Raw genomic sequence first — 19385 nt, forward strand, 5'->3', positions numbered from 1 at the left:
AAAAGTGGTGCTTCTAAACTTGGAGTCAAATGTAGGAAAGTTTTGAACTCAGATCCAGTTACCCAACTCTCTACATGCTTTCTGCTTCCTAATATAGAAGGTGCAAAGACTTAATTGTATTCTAGAGTTAAGAGCTTTGACTGTTGAATTTGGTAAGAATAAAATTTAGAGAATCAAGCATTAGGAGAATGATGAAATGGAGTGGCAGACATGGGTGAGGGAGGCATTTGGGCTAAACTAGTGCTTAGGCCATCCTTCTGCTCCTGCTTTTCCTCACTTCTTCCTTCCCACATTAAACTATCTCACTAAATGATCTTTACTAATGATTTGCAAGGTCCCTTGTATTATCTTCTATTTTCACTTTTCTGGTTTTGAAAATACAGTTTTTCATTGATCAGTGATAAGATTTTGACATCTTTTTTTTTTCATTTTTCTTTTATTATTCATATGTGCATACAAGGATTGGTTCATTTCTCCCCACAGATTTTGACATCTTTAAGAAAGCATAATTATCTTACTCCACATTCTTTGAATCCAGGACGTGAAAGGAATCTTAGAAATCACTCATACCTTATATTTTGAAATATCCAATCACTTTTCCTCTATTGTGCATATTTCTATTTGATGATTTAACCCAGTCTTAGTTTACATTTCCTTCTAAAATATCCCATTTCATCAACCGTATTATAAATTGGTTTACTATGAAACTTCAAGTAGGCTAGGTGCCAGTGACTTACACCCTGTAATCCTAATTATTTGGGAGGTTGAGAAGATAGGGAAGATTGTATTTTGAGGCCAGCCCCAGCAAATAGCTCATTAGACACCATCTCCAAAATAACCAGAGCAAAATGGACTGGAGGTGTGGCTCAAGCAGTAGAGTGTCTGCTTTGCAAGTGTGAAGCCCTAAGTTCAAAAGTCCCACCAAAAATAAATAGATAAATAAAAAGCCTCAACTAGATCTCTTTATAGCTTTTCTCCTGTCCTATAGTGACACATATTCCTAATTAATAGTTGGCTGTAATTTTAGTTTGGAGAGATGTACAAAATATTTGAAATAGGAATTTGATAATATGGATGGTCAACTTGTGATGGATTATCCAGCAGAACATCCCTTAGGAGCACCAAATTGGAATAACTTTTCATTATGAACACTTCCCTATAGAGGGTGTGTGTAGCATAATCATTTCTGAATGATTTGCAGCTAAAGAGAATTTTGTGGAACTGAAAGCAAAGTATTAGTCTTAAGGAGAATGGAGACCTGGCTTATTAGCATAATTTCGTAGACATGTTACTGAAGTATCTAGATAGATGCAATTAGAGACTGCCTGTTTTCCAATGATGTGCTATACCTTCATATCAACACAAATTTTGGCTTTTTCATGTCATTATTATTGTAGGTTATATTTTTGAATAGTGGATATTTTTTTGTTGCTGATGCAGCTTTGCAGATAGTCTGAACCAGAAAAAAATCCTTTGTAATCATAATATAAAAAGTTGATGCTATCTTTTTAAAGTTTCATACTTATATGCCAAATATAAACTGATACCCTTACAAACTCGGGAAAAGGTTTTCAGTTAATTTTTATTATAATTTATATGTATTATACAACATGATTTTTGTTAGTAGATAATGATGAGTGTCTATTTTAGTTTTCATATCATTTGATCCTTTGGAAAGTAATTGTTTCTTTGACTATGATTTCTTAGCAAGCAAGTACCCTGACTGCTATTTGTTTTCTTGTTTTCTAATTTAGTGCCTGGCATGTAGCAGATGCTCAATAAATGTTGAATGTATAAATTAATTTAGCGAGAGTAGTTTTTAGACCTGTAGCCCTGTGTAGATCTCTTCACTTAATAGTGTTGAATTTCTTCATTTGATATATATAATAATCTATCAAGACTTGTTAGAGTAAATTATGGCAATCTTTCCTATGAAAAGAACTAACCCAAAATTCAGTCTGTGCGCACTATTGCTGATAAATACCCTGATGCTTGCACAGACTTGAAAGGAGCGCCACTAGAAGCAATTTACCAGTGACCGAAATACTTCGGTCATGGTGGATCAAACTGTAATTTCATAAAGAAAATGTTATAATCTGCTCTAAGATTATAACTACTCTTAAATTTACAAGTTATTTGGTTTCTTTTTATCATAACGGGAAAACGCTTTGAAACAAATTCATGTTTTCAAGATAGTATACTTGCATTTAAATGATAATGTGTATGGGATATATAGTTTGATAGTTTGATAAAAGAAATGACTGACTAGGAGGAAAAGAAATCTGACTAGGATTTAAGAGAAGTAAATTTAAAATTAGTACTGAAAAATCAACTATGTTTCATATGCTCTGAATTTTATACTTAAAAGGGCTTCCATGTAATTTCAGGAGTTCTGCAGATATTAGATTAAAAATAAATGAATTTATTTCCATTAAAATGTTTAAAAATGCTTTTTTCCACAGTGCTTAGTTAGCAATACACAAAAATGCATAGCTGTGAGTATGGAAAAGCAGTATAAAGAAAAAAATTGTTATTTTATTATGTAGGGTTGGGTTTTTGTTTATTCTGTAATCATTAAATGTATATTTATTATGTATGATTTTCTGCAATCTGTAAGTAGATAGAGGAGGTGTAGGCCAAAAAGCCTTGAATCCAAGTGTGTAGGATTTAGTTTTTGCTCAGCAAGCAGTGAGTCACTGAATACTTTTGAGCAAGGAAGTGATTGTCTGAACTACAAATGCAATCACAGTATGCAACAATGCTACACCATAATGTATACGAAATTTATAATCATAACTAAGTCTAACTAAGTGGTAACAGAGGTTAGAACTATGGTAGAAGCAGTAATAACATAAAGGAGGTGAAGAATAGGAACACACTTGAGACATTCAGTACTTGAAATTTGATTAGATACAGGATAGAGAAGAAGCAGTGGGCAAAGATGACTGAAATGTTTTGATGATTGCAATTGTCTTTTAGAATCCAAAATATTCTATCTATGGCTCTCTTGAATGTATGACATCAGGATATATTTGAGACTCTTAAAATTTCTTTTGACTGACCAAGCTTTCAGAAACAATTATTAACAAATATGTAGTCAAATTCGTTTCCATGTAGAGTATCTTAGGCATTTGAAAAGGTTGGATTTTGAAGATTTAAAAATTACTATCACCTCAAGAAATAGCCCATGAAGATACTCTGAGGGCAGCAGACTTCAGATCAGCATTTTCCAAATGGACAGGCAAACTTTTAACACCTCGACTCCCTGCTACTTTCACCTAATTGATGATTTTCATGTGTGTGCTTCTCACTTGCATTCTGAGAGACATAAATTGTAATTTGGATGTTAAACACTGGTTTAAACTTTTTATGAAAGGAAGGAAAGGAATGCTTCTCTCCAATTATTTTAAGCAAATTAAGGTAGTACTTTATTACTACTTCACAATTCATAGGCCATTGGTTTCATTTTTCTTTTTTCTTTTTTTTTTTGTGGTACCGGAGTTTAAACTTAGGGCCTTGTGCTTGCTAGGCAAGTGCTCTACTGCTTGAGCCATGCCTCTAGCCCCCTTTTCTCTGGTTATTTGGAGATGAGGGGGACTCACTTTTTGTACATCCAGTCTAGGGTCATGAGCCTCCTATTTTACCCTCCTGGCTGTAGCTGGAATGACAGGCAAACACCACCACACTACACTGAGCTTTTTTCCATTGAGATAGGAATCTTTTCAAATTCCCTGGACTTGCCTGGAACTGTGATGTTCCTGATATCAGCCTCATGTGTAGCTGGAATGGCAGGGATGTGCCACCTGGGGTCTTGCTAACTTTTTGCTCAGACTGGCCTTAAACTGTAATCCTCCCTATCTCAGCCTCCCAAGTAGTTAGTATTACAGGTATGAGCCACCAGTACCTGGCTTACTTTTTCAGTGTAAATATTCATATATAAAACCTAAAAATGCCCTAGTTGTCTTCCACATAAAATTTCTAGGACTGGAGTTATAGCTGAGTGAGCATGTGAGGGCCTCACATGTAAGAGGCCCTCAGTTGTATTTCCAGCACCACAATCAATCAATCAATCAACCAACCAATCAATTTCTAATTAAAATACTGAGAAGTTTGAATGCTTGATGCATACCATGATGTTTTATCAAAATGATAAACATCTCTGTGATGTTAGTTCTACTTAAGAACACATAGCCTTCTTTAAGCCTTGATGTTCCTTACAAAAATCACCTTATCCTAAAAGTGGAAAACTCCCAAGTGATTTATAATTTGCATCCTCCAACCCCAAATCAATAGAGCGCCTTCCAAGAAACATTAAATTTTATTAAGAATTTTTAATAGTTTAGGTAATTAAACGTAGTCATGGTACAAAAATACTTTTCCCAACTGACTCCTTCCTTAGAATTAATGCACCATGGGCAAATAATTGTAAAAGTGTTTCCTAGGGCAATTTTTATTATTCACATCAGCATAATTGTGTGTGGATAGATTATGATATAAAATTGAATATTTTAGTGACCTTAGTTGAAATAGTTTTTTAGGAGTATAGTAAAATGGTGGTCCTGATGGGCAATTTAGGACAAAAATATCCAATACCATTTCTGGGGCTAATGACTGTATTTGTACTCTGAAAGTAAGGTCATTGAATGCATAGATAGGTGGACAGTAAGCAATAATAAAGATTTTTTTTGCATTTCCTAACAGCCAGAGAACTTAAGGCCAGCAATAGATATGCCTTTTTATGGGGAGCATAGTAAAGAGTGATAATTTTGAGTCTTAAAATAGCAAAAAGTTAAAGTAATTTTAACATGAAAAATGATACTTAAATTGGATTCTTTGGTTCTATAAGCTCCATATCTTGACAAGTGTCAAAGAACAATTCTAAGAGTGATTCCCAAACACATTCGGGTGAGATACTGTCTTCTTCTTTTCTTTTACTATCTATCTCTGTCTTAAAAATACTGGCTGTTGTATTAACGATATATGATTGATTTGATACTGAAATGTTTCTATATTCATTGAAATAGAGATGCCTTTAGGTTATTGCAAAATCAAGGCTCAGATTTGTTGTAATTTATTTTGGGCTCTGAATGCATAAAGTGTGGAACTCTTAGAGCTGCCAATTATATTTCTTAAAACATGGAATGGAATGGTTATTATATTGTAATTCTTACTCTTTGGTTTTTTCATGTTTCCTTTTAAAAGAGAAATAAACATTCCATTAAGACCTGGTCATGATTTACTGACTTTGTGGAGTTGAGTATAACTGGGAAATTCAGACAAGTATAGCATTTTCACCACTGGATTAATGATTCTCCTGCTTCCAAATGGATTTAGTTTAATGATTTCTACTTGGTTTTTGAGTTTATGGAATCTTCCTTTATGATAAATTTTAAAATTGTATAATTTGAATGTCTGAATATTTAATAAACTAAAATTTTAGGCAGGCAGTTAAAACCCAATTTGTTTGTGGCATGCCTTTCAATTTAAGTACACCATAGCACAGTAGTCAAATTTCAGACTTGATTAGTTACAGATAATGGGAATAAAATGGTACCTTGGTTGACAAATCCTCCGGAAGCAAAGCATCTTTAAAGAAAGTTGGATACATCCTCTGTATATATTTCTATGTATATGTAATATTTCTTGTATTGGTATTGGGCCTATATTCCACATATGAGAGAGAACATGCAGCTTTTGGCCTTCTGAGCCTGGCTAACTTCACATAAGCTGATGTTCTCCAGTTCCATCCATTTACCTGCAAACGACAAAATCTTCTTTATGTCATTCTTTTTTATGGTATAGTTTATCTAGGAAAGACTTTTTTTTTTTTGCAGTGCTGGGGTTTGAACCCAGGACATCTTGCTTGCTGGGCAGGCACTGCACCACTTGAGACACTCCACCAGTCAAACAAACAATATTATGTATACATAGTAATATATAGAGAGCAGGTACCCAAAAGTGAGACTGGTAGAGGAGACCAAGGGAGGAAGAAAAGAAGGAAAGAAAGATAGTGCATAATAATGAAGTATGTCACATCTGTGTAGGAACAAGACACAAGGAAACACACTGAAAACTGTTAAACAGCACAGAATAGGGGGAAAAGGGTGAGGAAGTACAATGGAGGAGGGTTACATTGACTGAAGTACAATGCATGTACAGGTATAATGCCAAAGCAAAAATCCCACTGACCAACGAATCTAAACAACAAAGGACAAAAATGAAAGACAGGTCACACTAAGGGTAGGGTACTAACGAGGAGGAGGGTAAAAGAAGGAAGTAAAGAAGGTGAATATGGGTGATGTACTTTCTACACAAGAATAAATATAGAATTTTTAAACCTGTTGAAATCACTGTAAGAAGAGTACTAAGATATAAAGGATAAAAATGGAGGAGATGAACCAATTCGGATTATAATACACATATACATGGAAATGTCACAATGAAACTCTCAGTATAGCTATCTTAAACAAACAAAAATGTCTTTTTTCAAAAACAGAGGACAGGAAGGTAAAATAGGTCCTGTGGCAGGGGAAGGGGGGTACCAGTGGGAAAGGCACAGGCATAAGGAAAGGGTGTAGAAGAGTGAATGTAGTGGAAATATTACGTACTCATGTATGAAAACAGAACAATGAGACATGTTGAAACTACTCTAAAAATATGATAGAGGAGGTGAATTTAATTAAAATGTATTGTAAGCACTTTTGTAAATGTTACAATGTATCCCCAGTACAACAATAATATGATAAAAAATGAAAAAAAAAAAAACCAAAGCTGGCCTGGTATTTTCATTTTAGGATTGAAGAAGGAGGCAAGCTCATTGCTGCAGGTACAATGAGACTTCTCAGGAGGCAGGCCTAGTGCTAGCTATAGGGTGGAGCATTCTGCTAGAGGGTTTATGTGCCAAGAGAGGACCATAACTATTTCCCCTGTGTACTAGGAAGGAGACTATTGACAGTGATGAGAGTACACTCTATTCCTTCCAACTCACTTCTACATATTGCCATTTTCTTACCACCACTGCCACTTGTGTACTCGGCCACCTTATATGGCTTCCTAAAGACAAAGGAAGCTTTGAACATCTTTGTATAGCAGGTATGAGATAAATTGTCAGCAATTCATTCCTTTACTTACTGCTTTATTTCTACTTCAGGAACTAGTGTAGATTCTCGTTTATCTTATCTGTCTACCTTCTACCCATCCATCCATCCCATCCATTCATCCATCCATCCATCCATATACCTACACATTTACTCATCTTCCTATCTACTAGCTTGTTTTCACCAGAATATTATAAGAAATGTGAACAATAAAAAAGAATATATAAACCAAGCTTCCTAAATAGAAGAATTTTTTTGGTCAAGATGCATAAGACTTGATTTAATTTAATTAATAGGTGGGTTTCAAAAGATGATGTGAGACTGAAGTCTGAAATTTGGTAGGTAGAGGGGAAAATCATTGATTTAAAACTTTTCCAGGACTGGATTGAGATATTTGTGCAAATACTCTGTTTGGATAATAAACTTTCATCCTATTATAGTCATCTAATGGAGTATCATTTGTCATTCCATTTGTGGAGCCCAATTCCTTCATCTGTGTCATAGTGCTATTTCTGTGATTGTAATAGTTGGCATTGGAATTCAGAATCTGTTGATATCAGTAATATAAAATTCTCCTAAATTTGATCTGAGTTATATTCTTGGATATGCTACCGCCTTACCCCATATGTGTTAAGAAGTATTTTTAGCATTGATATTGCCTTAATAGAAATAAAGTAGTAAAACTGGGTACCTTTGTTTTTATTTTTTAAATGTATTTTTCCTTTTTTTAAAATAAATTTTTTGATACAGGTCTTGCTATTTTGCCCAGGCTTTATCTACTGGGTTTAAGGGATCTTCCTACTTCAGCTTCCTAAGTAACTGGGATTATTGGCATGTCCCACAGTTCCTGGTATAAAATACACTTTTTTTATTTTTAAAGATTACATAGTATTTGTACACATTTATGGGATACAGTGGAGCATGTATATAATTTGTAGTGTTCAGATTAGGGTGGTTGACCAATTTGTAGTGTTCAGATTAGGGTGGTTGACCTGTCACTTGACAGTTATTATTTCTTAGTATTGAGAACACTTAAACTTCTCTATTAGCTATTTTGAAATAGTTCTTGTCGACCACAATTATCCTACTGTACTACAGAATATCAGAAGTTATTTCTTCTATGTATACACAATAACCATCCTTTCATCATCCTTCTTTCTCATACCCAGAGCAGATAATTTTAGATTAAATTAATTAAACCAGAAAATTACTTGCCTCTAACAGAATGTATCTCTCTGATATCTTCCTTGTGTTTATAAAGTAAGCATCAAAATGTGAATTGCTTTATAGTCTCTACTGCTGTTTTTAATTTTTAAGCTTCATGTAATGGGAACAGTGTGGGCTCTGGGTTTTGACTTGGGTTCAAATAATAATTATGAAACTTGTGGTGCAGCCTTAAACTCCCTTAGCTTAGATTCCTGTCTTTAAAATGGGATTGTCATGAGGATGAAGTAGCATTCTACTATAACGTGCCTGGCACTATGCCAGGCACACAGCTGGTGCTGTGTAACAGATCTTATTCCTATGTTAAAAGGGACATCGGCTATTCATTAATGTGATTCTATTTTAAATATGACAAACATATACATATAAGAAGTGTGTACAATAGCTTCTCGTTTTACAGTAAAATCCTATCACCTTGATTTTTTTTGTGGACTCTGGTATTGCCACAGTAGAAAAGAAAGCTCTGGAAAGATAGCAGTTATTTTATTTTATTTTATTTTATTTTTTATTTTATTCATATGTGCATACAATGTTCGGGTCATTTCTCCCCCTCCCTAACCCCCTCCCCCTCCCCCTCCCTCCCTTATCCCCCCTTACCCCTCACTACCCAGCAGAAACTATTTGAGAGCAGTTATTTTATAAAGTATTTTCTGATCTAAAGGTTTCTGTTAGTGATGTCCCTTCAGGTAAATAACAATGTGCTTATATTTATGTAAGTAAAAATACAAATAACTAACCAAAGCTTTGGCCTTCTGGATTCGTTTCTTGCAAACATCTTATTAAGGAGATATATTCTCCATACGTTTCTAAAACAGCAATTAATTTATGACTTATTAAGAGAAGTTGCTATGATATTTGTAATTTCCTCATGTAATGATACTGTAAGTGACATTGTAGTTGGGACAAGTCTTCAATACTTGAAGTTTAAGTATTTTCATTGAAAGTACTACTCATTATTTGGATGCTAACTTCAAGAGTTGAAACTTTCTGATTTTTATTTAAAACATTTTCCCTCATTTTTCTTAATAGAAGTTAAATGTGTGTATGTGTGTGTGTGAGTATGTATGTGTGTGTGCAGACTTGCATGATTTATCATTCAGTATTTGTTTGAGGGTGGAAGAGAGTAGAAAAGCTATTAATATCTTTAGAATTCAATGCAGTGTGCATACTTTGAATCAGTCTGAAAACTAATGGGAAATGACTTCTATCATCTTAAGTTTTTAATTCATGTCTCAAGGGTGGGAGGAAATACCTTGACAGATTTAGCACTCAAATTCAAATGAGTATGAGAACAGGTGGCAACATTTCTCCTCCACCTGCTTGCAACTTTATCACAAGAAATGTTTCATTCAGCAAATGCTGCTGCTCGCAGACACTTCTCTGTTTCAGAGCAGAGAAACAAATGGAGGGGGAGTACTTCTTTGAAGAAAACCCTTTTCTTGATTTTCTTTTCAAATTGTGAGTGTGAGAAATATGCATTTTATTTTCCTGGGGGATGGGTGGTAGAAAGCATGCGTCAGTGCCTTGATTATCTTGTATTGTTAAACCATTCATGACTTTCTTGTTTTTGTTTTGTTTTGTTATTGTTGCTATTCTTGTGTACCAACTCACTGGTAGTAACTTTGGGTTATGATAATATTCTTAATCTGGGAACTTAAAATATTTGTTTAATGCTTTAGACACTAACTCAAGAGACTCCATTCTTTTGTTAGTAGTGAAATTCTGTTATTACTATATGCTACTAGATTTAACATCTGCAAGGAAATGATGACAAAGAAAAGGAAGCACTATGAAACTAATTGTTAACTGGACAAAAGGAAAGGTACTATTCATACACTTTTATATTTTTAGCCTTTCTCTGATTATTTTTTCCTCTCACAAATTCCAAACAATACAGGAAAGTATAAGAACAATGTTTTATTGATAGCTGTATCAGTTTTCTGCTTTTCATTTGGTGTGAGCTAGAAGTTAATGTGCCAATGCATGAATTGACACATATAACCTCTCTACCAAGAAAAGTCATATGTTTCATTGTACTTTCATGATAATAATTTTGAAATGAAATACAATGTTCCCTTTTCCATGACAAATTTGCCATCACCTAGCATTCTACATAACATGAATTTGGTGTTTGCAGTGATTACACCTAAGAAAATGAAGTGTACATTTTATAATTTACCAAGATGATTCCTCATTTTTAAACACAATACTATTGGTTTTAGTAGATTTGGGCTCTTTTGTGGTGTAGAAATTGAGGAGTGTTGGGAAATTAACTGTAACTTTGGACTCAAATGATGCAATAAAGAGGCATTCTTTCTTTCCCCATGTGGCACACCAACAAATGCATTTACTGTAGTAAATTATAATAATGTACTGTTCTTTATTAAACTTCTATCAAATTAAAATTTCACATGGCTATTCTTTTTGTAGAAAGCGTTTGATTCAGGTTAACAGAACACTTGTGCTGTGACCTACCTACTGGGACATTGATGCAACACACATCTTTCATTGTCATAATATTTGCTGGAAAAAGAAATAAGAAAGATTTGTCCATTTAGTGATTTGTAAAATTTCTTTTTTAAATATCCATTTAGATGAACAGTTCCATGTAGACAGGAGGGGCCTAATATATGTCTGTACTAACAATTTTGTCTTCTGATCTACTCTTCAGTAACTTTATAGGTTTAAAGTTGAATGTGTTTTAATTTTCGTATTCTGGAATACTGTTGAGATTGAACATTTTTCTGTTGACCATTTGTACTTCTATCTTTGTGAATTGTGCTCATACAATTTACATGTGTTTCTTTTGGGGTAATTGTTAAAATATGAAAATTTCAGGGCAAGGTTACAATGTTGGAATCACTTTGCTAGACTTTTCACCTTTTTTCTTCATACAACAAAGCAAAGAAACTCCAGAGCCTGTGTATGTTCAGTTTGACTACGTTTGCAATGCTTTCAGCAGAGTGATTAGACAGTGCCTCTGTCTCTGAACTAATGCTCTTCCAAAAAGTAAACACAGTTGCCTGATTCATGCACACTTTGTGAAAGATTGCTTTTATTTTCTGTAGTTGGTCATTGTTTTGAAAATAAGCTGTGTCCAATGGACAGGAGTGACTTGGCACAATAGATAGACTATAGTGTTGTAGGAGAAAGAGAGATTTAATTTTTAGAAAGAAAATTGATTAACACAGTCTCTCCTTTGGATAATGCTGTAGTGGTTGATAAACTGGGACTCTCTGGACAGGATTTGCCAGATTCTAATTTACTATGTAAAAGTGAATCCAGATAACAATTGTTTAAGCAGAATTAAGAAATAATTACTCTTAGAAGAGATTATATAAAACAAAATCTTTGCTACATAATTGTCTTATAAACTTCAAAATCCATTCTTTATGTTATTGCAAACACTTGATTTTTCAAATTGATTGGTGTGAGGAGAGCAGACGTATTCCATTAGGTAACCTTGGAAGAGTTAGTTGTAATTAATAATCCTACTGTGTTTTTGTATTGATAACATTACTTCATGGAGTCAACCAGAAGACTGGAAAATTATTTAAACCATTAAATTACTGGAGAAACATTTCATGAGGAAGTCAATCCCGCTGAATCAGGGTTTCTTAACCTTAGCTCTCTTGACATTTTGGAGAACATCTTTAATGTATGGATCTGTGTATTGTGGGATGTTTGAGATGACAGTAATTGTATGCCCCACCCCAGTTGCTGCAATGAAAAATGTCTCTAGACATTACCAAGTGTGTATGTCAGGGAGATGACAGTGGGATAGCTGCAAAATGCCTTCCACTCCTCCTCCCTCTATTGAGAACGACTGGCATGCATATTGCTTTTAACTACATGCTTAAGCTAAGAATTTTTAAATTTTTTTTTGGAATTACTCAGATAATCATTCCTTTACCATAATCTGATATAATTGTGGCCTGGGGTTTTCAGAGGAGTGTCACCTCCTAGCAGTGTTGCAGAACAATGATCTTCACATCCAGTCAGTCAATAAACTTAATGAAAAGGAAATAGAAAGGAATAGTGAATTTTCTAAGAAGGTTGACATGGCATATACTGTTACTGATGCAGAAATAATAGGCAGTGTTCTGAATGTTAAAGAGTCAAAAGAGATTGATAAAAAGTCATGAAGATGATGACTTTAGTGAAGGCTTCTTCAGGAATTAATTAGAAAACCAGCCATGTCATATTGCCAAGCAGGGCTGCATTTTTACATTCTGCTTCTCGATTTTAAGAGCAAGAGACAAACGACAAGTAAACAAGTTGTTATCTGTACTTTAGTCAAAAAAGCAATTTTTAGGATATGTCATGGGGCAATGCAGTTTCAGCTTTACTCCTGTCCTTTTTACATCTGCAGTTTTATAAAAATGATAATTGATGGTCATTTAAACACTGCATGATAAAGAAATGTCTTTGGAATGGTCCACAGAAATGGGATTTTGAATTCATTTAGAGAACATATATTAAGCCTTTCATGCCAGGCTCTGTGTGGGGAATATAGAAACTAATAAAGACAGTCTGCTTGAGTGTTCTATTAAAATAATTCTGGATGAATAGAAATTTTCTGGCTACAGATAGCAATCTCCACCAATATATTTCTGAATTTTCCAATTAATTCTGTAATTTTAAATGTCTGACAACAAAAGTTACTGAAAAGTACTCTTTTTAAATCTATTTCTGAAACTCTAGTGAAAGGCTGTATTCTTTTTCTTTTATGCTTATTAAAATCTTTTTTAAATTATTGTCTTTTAAATATCTATGAGAAGTGAGTAATACATGGTTATATAATATTAATTCATTTTTTGTTATGCTATGGCTTTAATATTATTAAGAAGAATTGATGACACCCTTAGAGCCAGAACTTTCACTAATTATTGCAGGATTTAAAACTATGTGGTTGGTGTCAGAATTTTAAAAAAACAGGATTTTTAGAGATTGTCTAGTCTTAAAATTATTTTTCTTGTTAAAACTGATCAACTCATGTAATAGATATTATGGGAGAAGAGATGAAATCTTTTTAATATTGGATAGTCCAGTTAGAAAAGCAAATAGGTCAACATTAAAGAAATGACAACTCTAGGAATCTCTCTATATTGCTATCTTTACCTCAAACTAGCAAAAATGCTAGGCTTTTCTTATTATTTCTTATGTTTTCTTTTCAACAAAAATGGAGAACAAGAGGGCAGAACAGGTTCTGCCCAGAAGCAGGGTGGTGGCCCAAACAATGTATATACATGTAAGTAAATATAAAAACAATAAAATAAAAGAAAGAGAAAAAAGAAATTACGGATAAATAGAAAAATGGAAAACAATTTAAATACTTTATCCTTTTTTCCTAACGAACATTCAACAGTCTGTATTATGAATGTACACACCAATTCAGAGAGCCATGGCCTCCCTGCTCTTAGGCAAGTGATTCACAAACAATTTTAGCCATGTATACCTAAGGAATAATGAGATGTCATTCTATGATGGCCACTTTTTAGTTTAATATAACTAAGGCCTTTTAGCTATCAAATATTTTGTTATATTCTCTGAGCAACTAACTGACCTACTGACTATAGGTTCTCCAATCCTTTTTTATGGCCCTTGAAAATTTATTATTATAATACTAATTGGAATATCTATTCATTTCTTTGAAAAGACATAAATGCCACTAGACTACAACTATTTAACTAAATAATCCCAAACTAAGTGAGACATACTTCTAGAAAAATAAATTATTTCATGTGTAAAATTTTGCTCATTTAGGGTCGATCAGAATGATCACTAGTAACAAACAGTAATAATGTATTAATCTATCATAGTTCATCTTTGACTTCTATTAATGGGGCCTTGAAATTAGAATCAGACTAGACAGATTCAAATCGAACCCAACCACTTTAACAATGTCATGAGTCTGCCTACGTTATTTTCAACACTTCTCTTGCTTGTTATTCCTACCCTTTAAAAAAAGGAGATAATAATAGTACTTATCATACTGTATTGTTTTAAGGATTAAATGAGCTTATCGCTTTAAAATTCTTGATAAGTACCTGATACATATTAACTGTTCAATGAAGGGGAGTTATTAGTTTCATCTTTCTAAAATTAGATGTTCCAAATTAAATTTAACTGTGAACAACACAATTTGATGAAATTGCTATCTGAACAGTAAAATACTCAAAGTAAATACTATGGCCCTAAAAATTCCTTATGTCTGTAGTTTAAAAAATCCTTAGGTGATTTCACAGTTCTTGTCTATATATTTTGCTCTTGGAAAGGATTTTACAAATACCTACTTCTTCTATGATTCAGAGTGAAACAAGCCTAGAATATAGTGAAGCAAACATCAGTGTATTTCATAGTCAGATGATTGGGAATAGTAACGGATTATGTTTCAAAAATCTCATTATTGTGAATTAATTTGCCTTTCCTTCTGATTTTAAAAAATTTCAGATCTCTTGTGGAAGAGGAAGACCAGCACATGAAATTGTCCCTTGGAAGCAGCGAAATGGGCCTCTCTTCCCATTTGCAGTCTTCCAAGACAGGAACCACACGCATCTTTACCAGCAATACCCATAGCTCTCTGGTGTTACAGGTAATCTAAACTGTCCATTTTGGCAGTATTTGTGTAGCTTTTAAACCCACCAGGGTTCTCGTGGTGCAGGATGTCAGTAGCAGGGGAGGTTGTGGGTGTGTAGGGATAGGGGTGTGCATGGTAAATCACTATATTTTCTGCTCAACTATTGTTGTTAATGTAGAATTGTTCTAAAAATAAAGTTTATTACTTAGAAAAAGAAAAAGAAGAACCCACCAGGGGAGAAATCTTGCTGTAGAAATGCATACCTTCAAGAGGTTAAAAAACTCCCCAGAGTTATTCTTTGTTTTGTTAGTATTCAGGGAGTCTTGCTAGCATGTCACTTTCTTTAATAAAATGTATCTGTCAACATTGACTCTCCATTACATAGCAGCCAGAGTAAATATCACAAGGTCCTTACTCTAAAATTTCCATCTCCTCAGTCACAGCCTATTTTACTATTAACTTTGTCATGGCCCTAAAGATCATATTTATTTGGTGGCTTAACTCACATTGGCAATAGTAAGTGTGGGAGTAAAGGTGAGGGCTACTAGATGCAAACCCATTAATAGATGTAAGAAGTAATAAGTAACACAAAAGGAGGGAATACAAAGCCAAAAAACACAAAACACAGCAATCAAGCTTTATTTTACATAAGGATTAACATCCCAAGTACTTCTGAGCTTGTGGACATTGAGGGACCTCAGTGGGCATTGCTGAATTAGAAAGCAATATAATACTAGATGTCTAAGTGACTTGTAGATATAAATTGTTAAGTGTATCAATCTTCCCTGCTTTGTAGGATAAGAATATATGTATTCCTAAATGTATCTTTAGAATTTCATGCATATCTCTGGTCAAGAACCATTACAATGAAGAAGTATATACTATATTGTATAATGGGTGACAAAGCTAATACTTGCTGAGTGGCCTCAGTGTTTAATGAAATTTCTCTGTGCTTCATTCTCCTTAGCTCTAAGATATGATTCCTGATTAGGATATCTCTATATTCCCTTCTAGTTCCAATCTGTGAATCTAGTGAATTGCCCTTTTCCCAATATTCCAATTTCTAATGGGAGTTGGGTTCTAAGGTTCATTGTCCCATGGGTATACATTAACAGAAATGTGAGGTCCCAAGGGTGGGGGTGGGTGTAATAGTTCCATGGTAGAGTGATTGCCTCGAAATGTGAAGGTCAGGTAGGGAAAGCTTTTTATCTTCTGGTAACTTAAGACTGTATAAATGGTATAATTGTTGGTTTTTCAAAGCCATGGGAGGAGAGAATAAGGGGTCAAGCAGATAGAAAGGCATGAGAGTTATATTCTGGAAAAGCAGAGGCATCTTTGCTGTCTACTGCATCTGTGCCCTATTCATATACATAATTGTGTGCTTAAGGCAATCATTGTAGCCCTGATAATTTTAGGAATTTAAGCCAAATAGTGACAGCTACAGTATGAAAGTTAAGTAAGTGATATTCACCATAGCAATTCTCAAATTTTAGCACATGTCAGAATCTCAGGGAGGACTTGTTGAAACATTGAGCATTGAGCCCCAACCCAGAGTTTCTGAATCAAAAACTCTGGGGCTAGGGCCAGGAATTGGTACTTTTAGCATGCTTCCTCCAGGTGATGCTTCATATCCAGGGAACACACATACAGTCTTCTCTCAGTTCTCAGGACTCCCCACAGATTCTAAAATCAGCACACACTCAAATTCTTTACATGAAATGACATAGTATTTGCATGTGATCTACACATTTTTCTTCCATGCTTCAAATCATCTCTATATTACTTATTATATATAATGCAATATAAATGCTATATGAAGTTGTACATATTGTTTAAAGAATAATGACAAGAAAAAAGCTTGTACATGTTCAGTACAGAAGCAACCATCATAGGTTATACATTTTCCATGTGAGGGGGGCAGAACTCATGGATAAGGAGCCCATGCAGCAAGGGATGGCTGACTATACATTCACATCACTGTTCTAGAGGTAAGGGTCTTCTTCTACCAACAGAGATGGCCTTTTCTTTTCTATCATACAGATTATAAATTGTTATAATGGGAAAATGTTGAAAATAGCTTAAATATTAAATAGGGAAATTATTATATGAATTTTGCTAAATCAAAACTATGCAATAGTGTATGGTCACTAGAAAAAGTGAGATGAGTCTATATGTATTAAATGGAAAGTATATAAGCTATAAATGAATAAGTGACAGGGAATATGTATATTCATATGATGGAATATGATTCAGCTATATTTTAGTAATGAAGTGTGATACATGTTACCATATGGATGAACCTAGAAAACATTGTGCAACCTGCCTAGTCACAAAAGTCCCCAAATTCTGTGATTTCATTTGTATAAAATATCTAAATAGGGAAGTCTATAGAGATACAAAGTAAACTAGTATTTGCTTAGGGTTGGGGAAATTTGAAGGTTTTAAGAGTGATAGCTGAAGGGTACAGTATTTCTTTTTGAAGTTGATACAAATTTCTCAAGTTGGCTGTGGAAATGGTTGCACATATACTAAAACCATTGATTTTGTGAGTTATATCTCAATAAAGCTGTTTAAAAAAGTAATAGGGAAATGTGTGTTATATAACCCTTTCTATTTGTAGAAAATTATGCAATGTGTATACATACCCATGAATGTGAGTACTTACCAAAAAGTCTGAAACATTAGGGAAGGTAATAAATGATGTACTTTTTGCTGTTTAATTTTTTTACAATGAAATTTTTTTCTGTGTAACCTAATTTATAAAACAAGATGATTAGCAGTTATTTTAAAAATAGAATGGTTAAAAGTATAGCTAGTTCTTAGAGCTCTTAGCTCTATCATGCTTTAGCTTATTGGCCCATGCTGGTGGCCCAAAAATTTGAATTACTTGAAGATAATATTTTTGCCACTGATTTTTATGCTATAATATTTTCTGTACTGGTACAGAGCTACCACCCTATATTCCTGTTGAAAAATCTTGTGTACTCTATTTAAGACTCTACTGTGTTCTGCCAAACTGAGATTTTTTTAAGACCAAGCACTAACAGGGAACCTTTTTATATCTAATCTTAGGTGTGTGGTTGTCAAGGGAATAAGCAAGAGAAGTGTTTAATGTGTAAATGTTATCATTATTTTAAAATTAGCAATAATACAAACTGAAGCTTGAAAAGGCATTGAACGTACTGTCAGGGGAACAGATCCATGGGGAGCAAATGTTCAAAGCCTCACTGTGGAGGATTACCCATTGCCTAACTAGTGAAAATGGCATGGGGCTTAGCCCACACAGGAATTCTAATTGTGCTACTTGCCAGCTAGTTATATGACTTTGAGAAAGTCTCTTATCATCTCTGGGCCAGTTTCTTTATCTATAATCTAGGTGAGAGATATGAAAGTTAAATGTCACAATTTATGGAAAAGTAAGGTGCATGATAAATATTAATTTCTTTTACTTCTGTACAAGGTGAACAGAAAGTCTCAAAGAAAATGGAGCTGATCAGAAGTGATGAGTGTACCAACTGAGGTGTCCATCTGCTTGGTACGATGGCTCTGGCGGATCAGTCATCTTTATTAAATAGGCTTCAACAATTTAGACTGCCAAGGAAAGTGCTTAGAAAGCCTTTTGATATGTAATTAACTTGGATTCCTAGAACCTTGAACAAATCCCAGGAGACTCCACCATGGAGTTAGCAGCACAAATTACTTTTACTGAAGTTGGAAGATTAACTGAAGTTAGCTTATACAGCAATTGGTAAAATCAAAGATGATTTCATTTCTCTAACTCTTTGATTACCATGACATCAATGGTTACATCTCATGAAAGCCTTCCATCTTTTGACATCTTATTATTCTACTGGGTTGGCAATGTCTTTCTTTTACTATGGTAACTCATGGAATCATACCCTTCACAGTGCCTTCAATTTCTAAAATGACACCTTTATTGACATATAATTCATAAAACCTATAATTCACTCCTTTAAGGTATATACTTCATTTTTTAGAATATTCACAGGGTTTTGCAGTTATCACCACAGTCAATTGTAGAACCTTGTCATAACCCATGTCTGTTAGCAGTTACTTCCATCTGCCCTAACCCTTTCTGCAACCTTAGGCAACCATCTATACTCTAGCGCTCTAGATTTGCCTATTCTGAGTATTTCACAAAAGTGAAATCAGTAAAGGACACACATGCAGCATGCTTCCTTCCACTCTATGGCCAAATAATATTTCATTGTATGAATGTAGTGCATTTTGTTCATCCATTCGTCCATTGGTGAACACTTGAGGGTTTCCACATTTTGGCTCATGAATAATGCTGCTATGATTATTTACATACAAGCATGTGGATATATTTTCACTTCTCTTTGGTATATACCTAGAAGTGAAATTACTTGGTCCTATGGTAATTCTCTGTTTAAACTTTTGAAGAACTACCAGAGTATTTTCCAAAGTGGCTATGCTAGTTTATATTCACATTGACAGTAAAG

The 19385-nt window shown here is 34.1% G+C and overlaps 1 protein-coding gene across 8 annotated transcripts in view; it reads left to right on the forward strand.

Moving 5' to 3' along the window:
* The window catches only part of Klhl13 (kelch like family member 13), a 185376-nt gene that overhangs the window by 128022 nt on the left and 37969 nt on the right, over positions 1-19385 (forward strand). For 7 of the 8 annotated variants that reach the window (XM_074063876.1, XM_074063873.1, XM_074063874.1 and 4 more), the window contains one exon: positions 14775-14916. In XM_074063876.1, coding sequence (XP_073919977.1) covers positions 14803-14916 — 114 coding nt within the window. In that variant the 5' untranslated portion in view covers positions 14775-14802. Of the gene's footprint in view, positions 1-9708; positions 9780-14774; positions 14917-19385 lie in introns of those variants that run through there. The other variant, XM_074063867.1, reaches the window with a different exon arrangement.

This window comes from Castor canadensis, chromosome X (genome assembly GCF_047511655.1).
Source record: "Castor canadensis chromosome X, mCasCan1.hap1v2, whole genome shotgun sequence".
NCBI classification, from domain to species: Eukaryota; Metazoa; Chordata; class Mammalia; order Rodentia; family Castoridae; genus Castor; species Castor canadensis.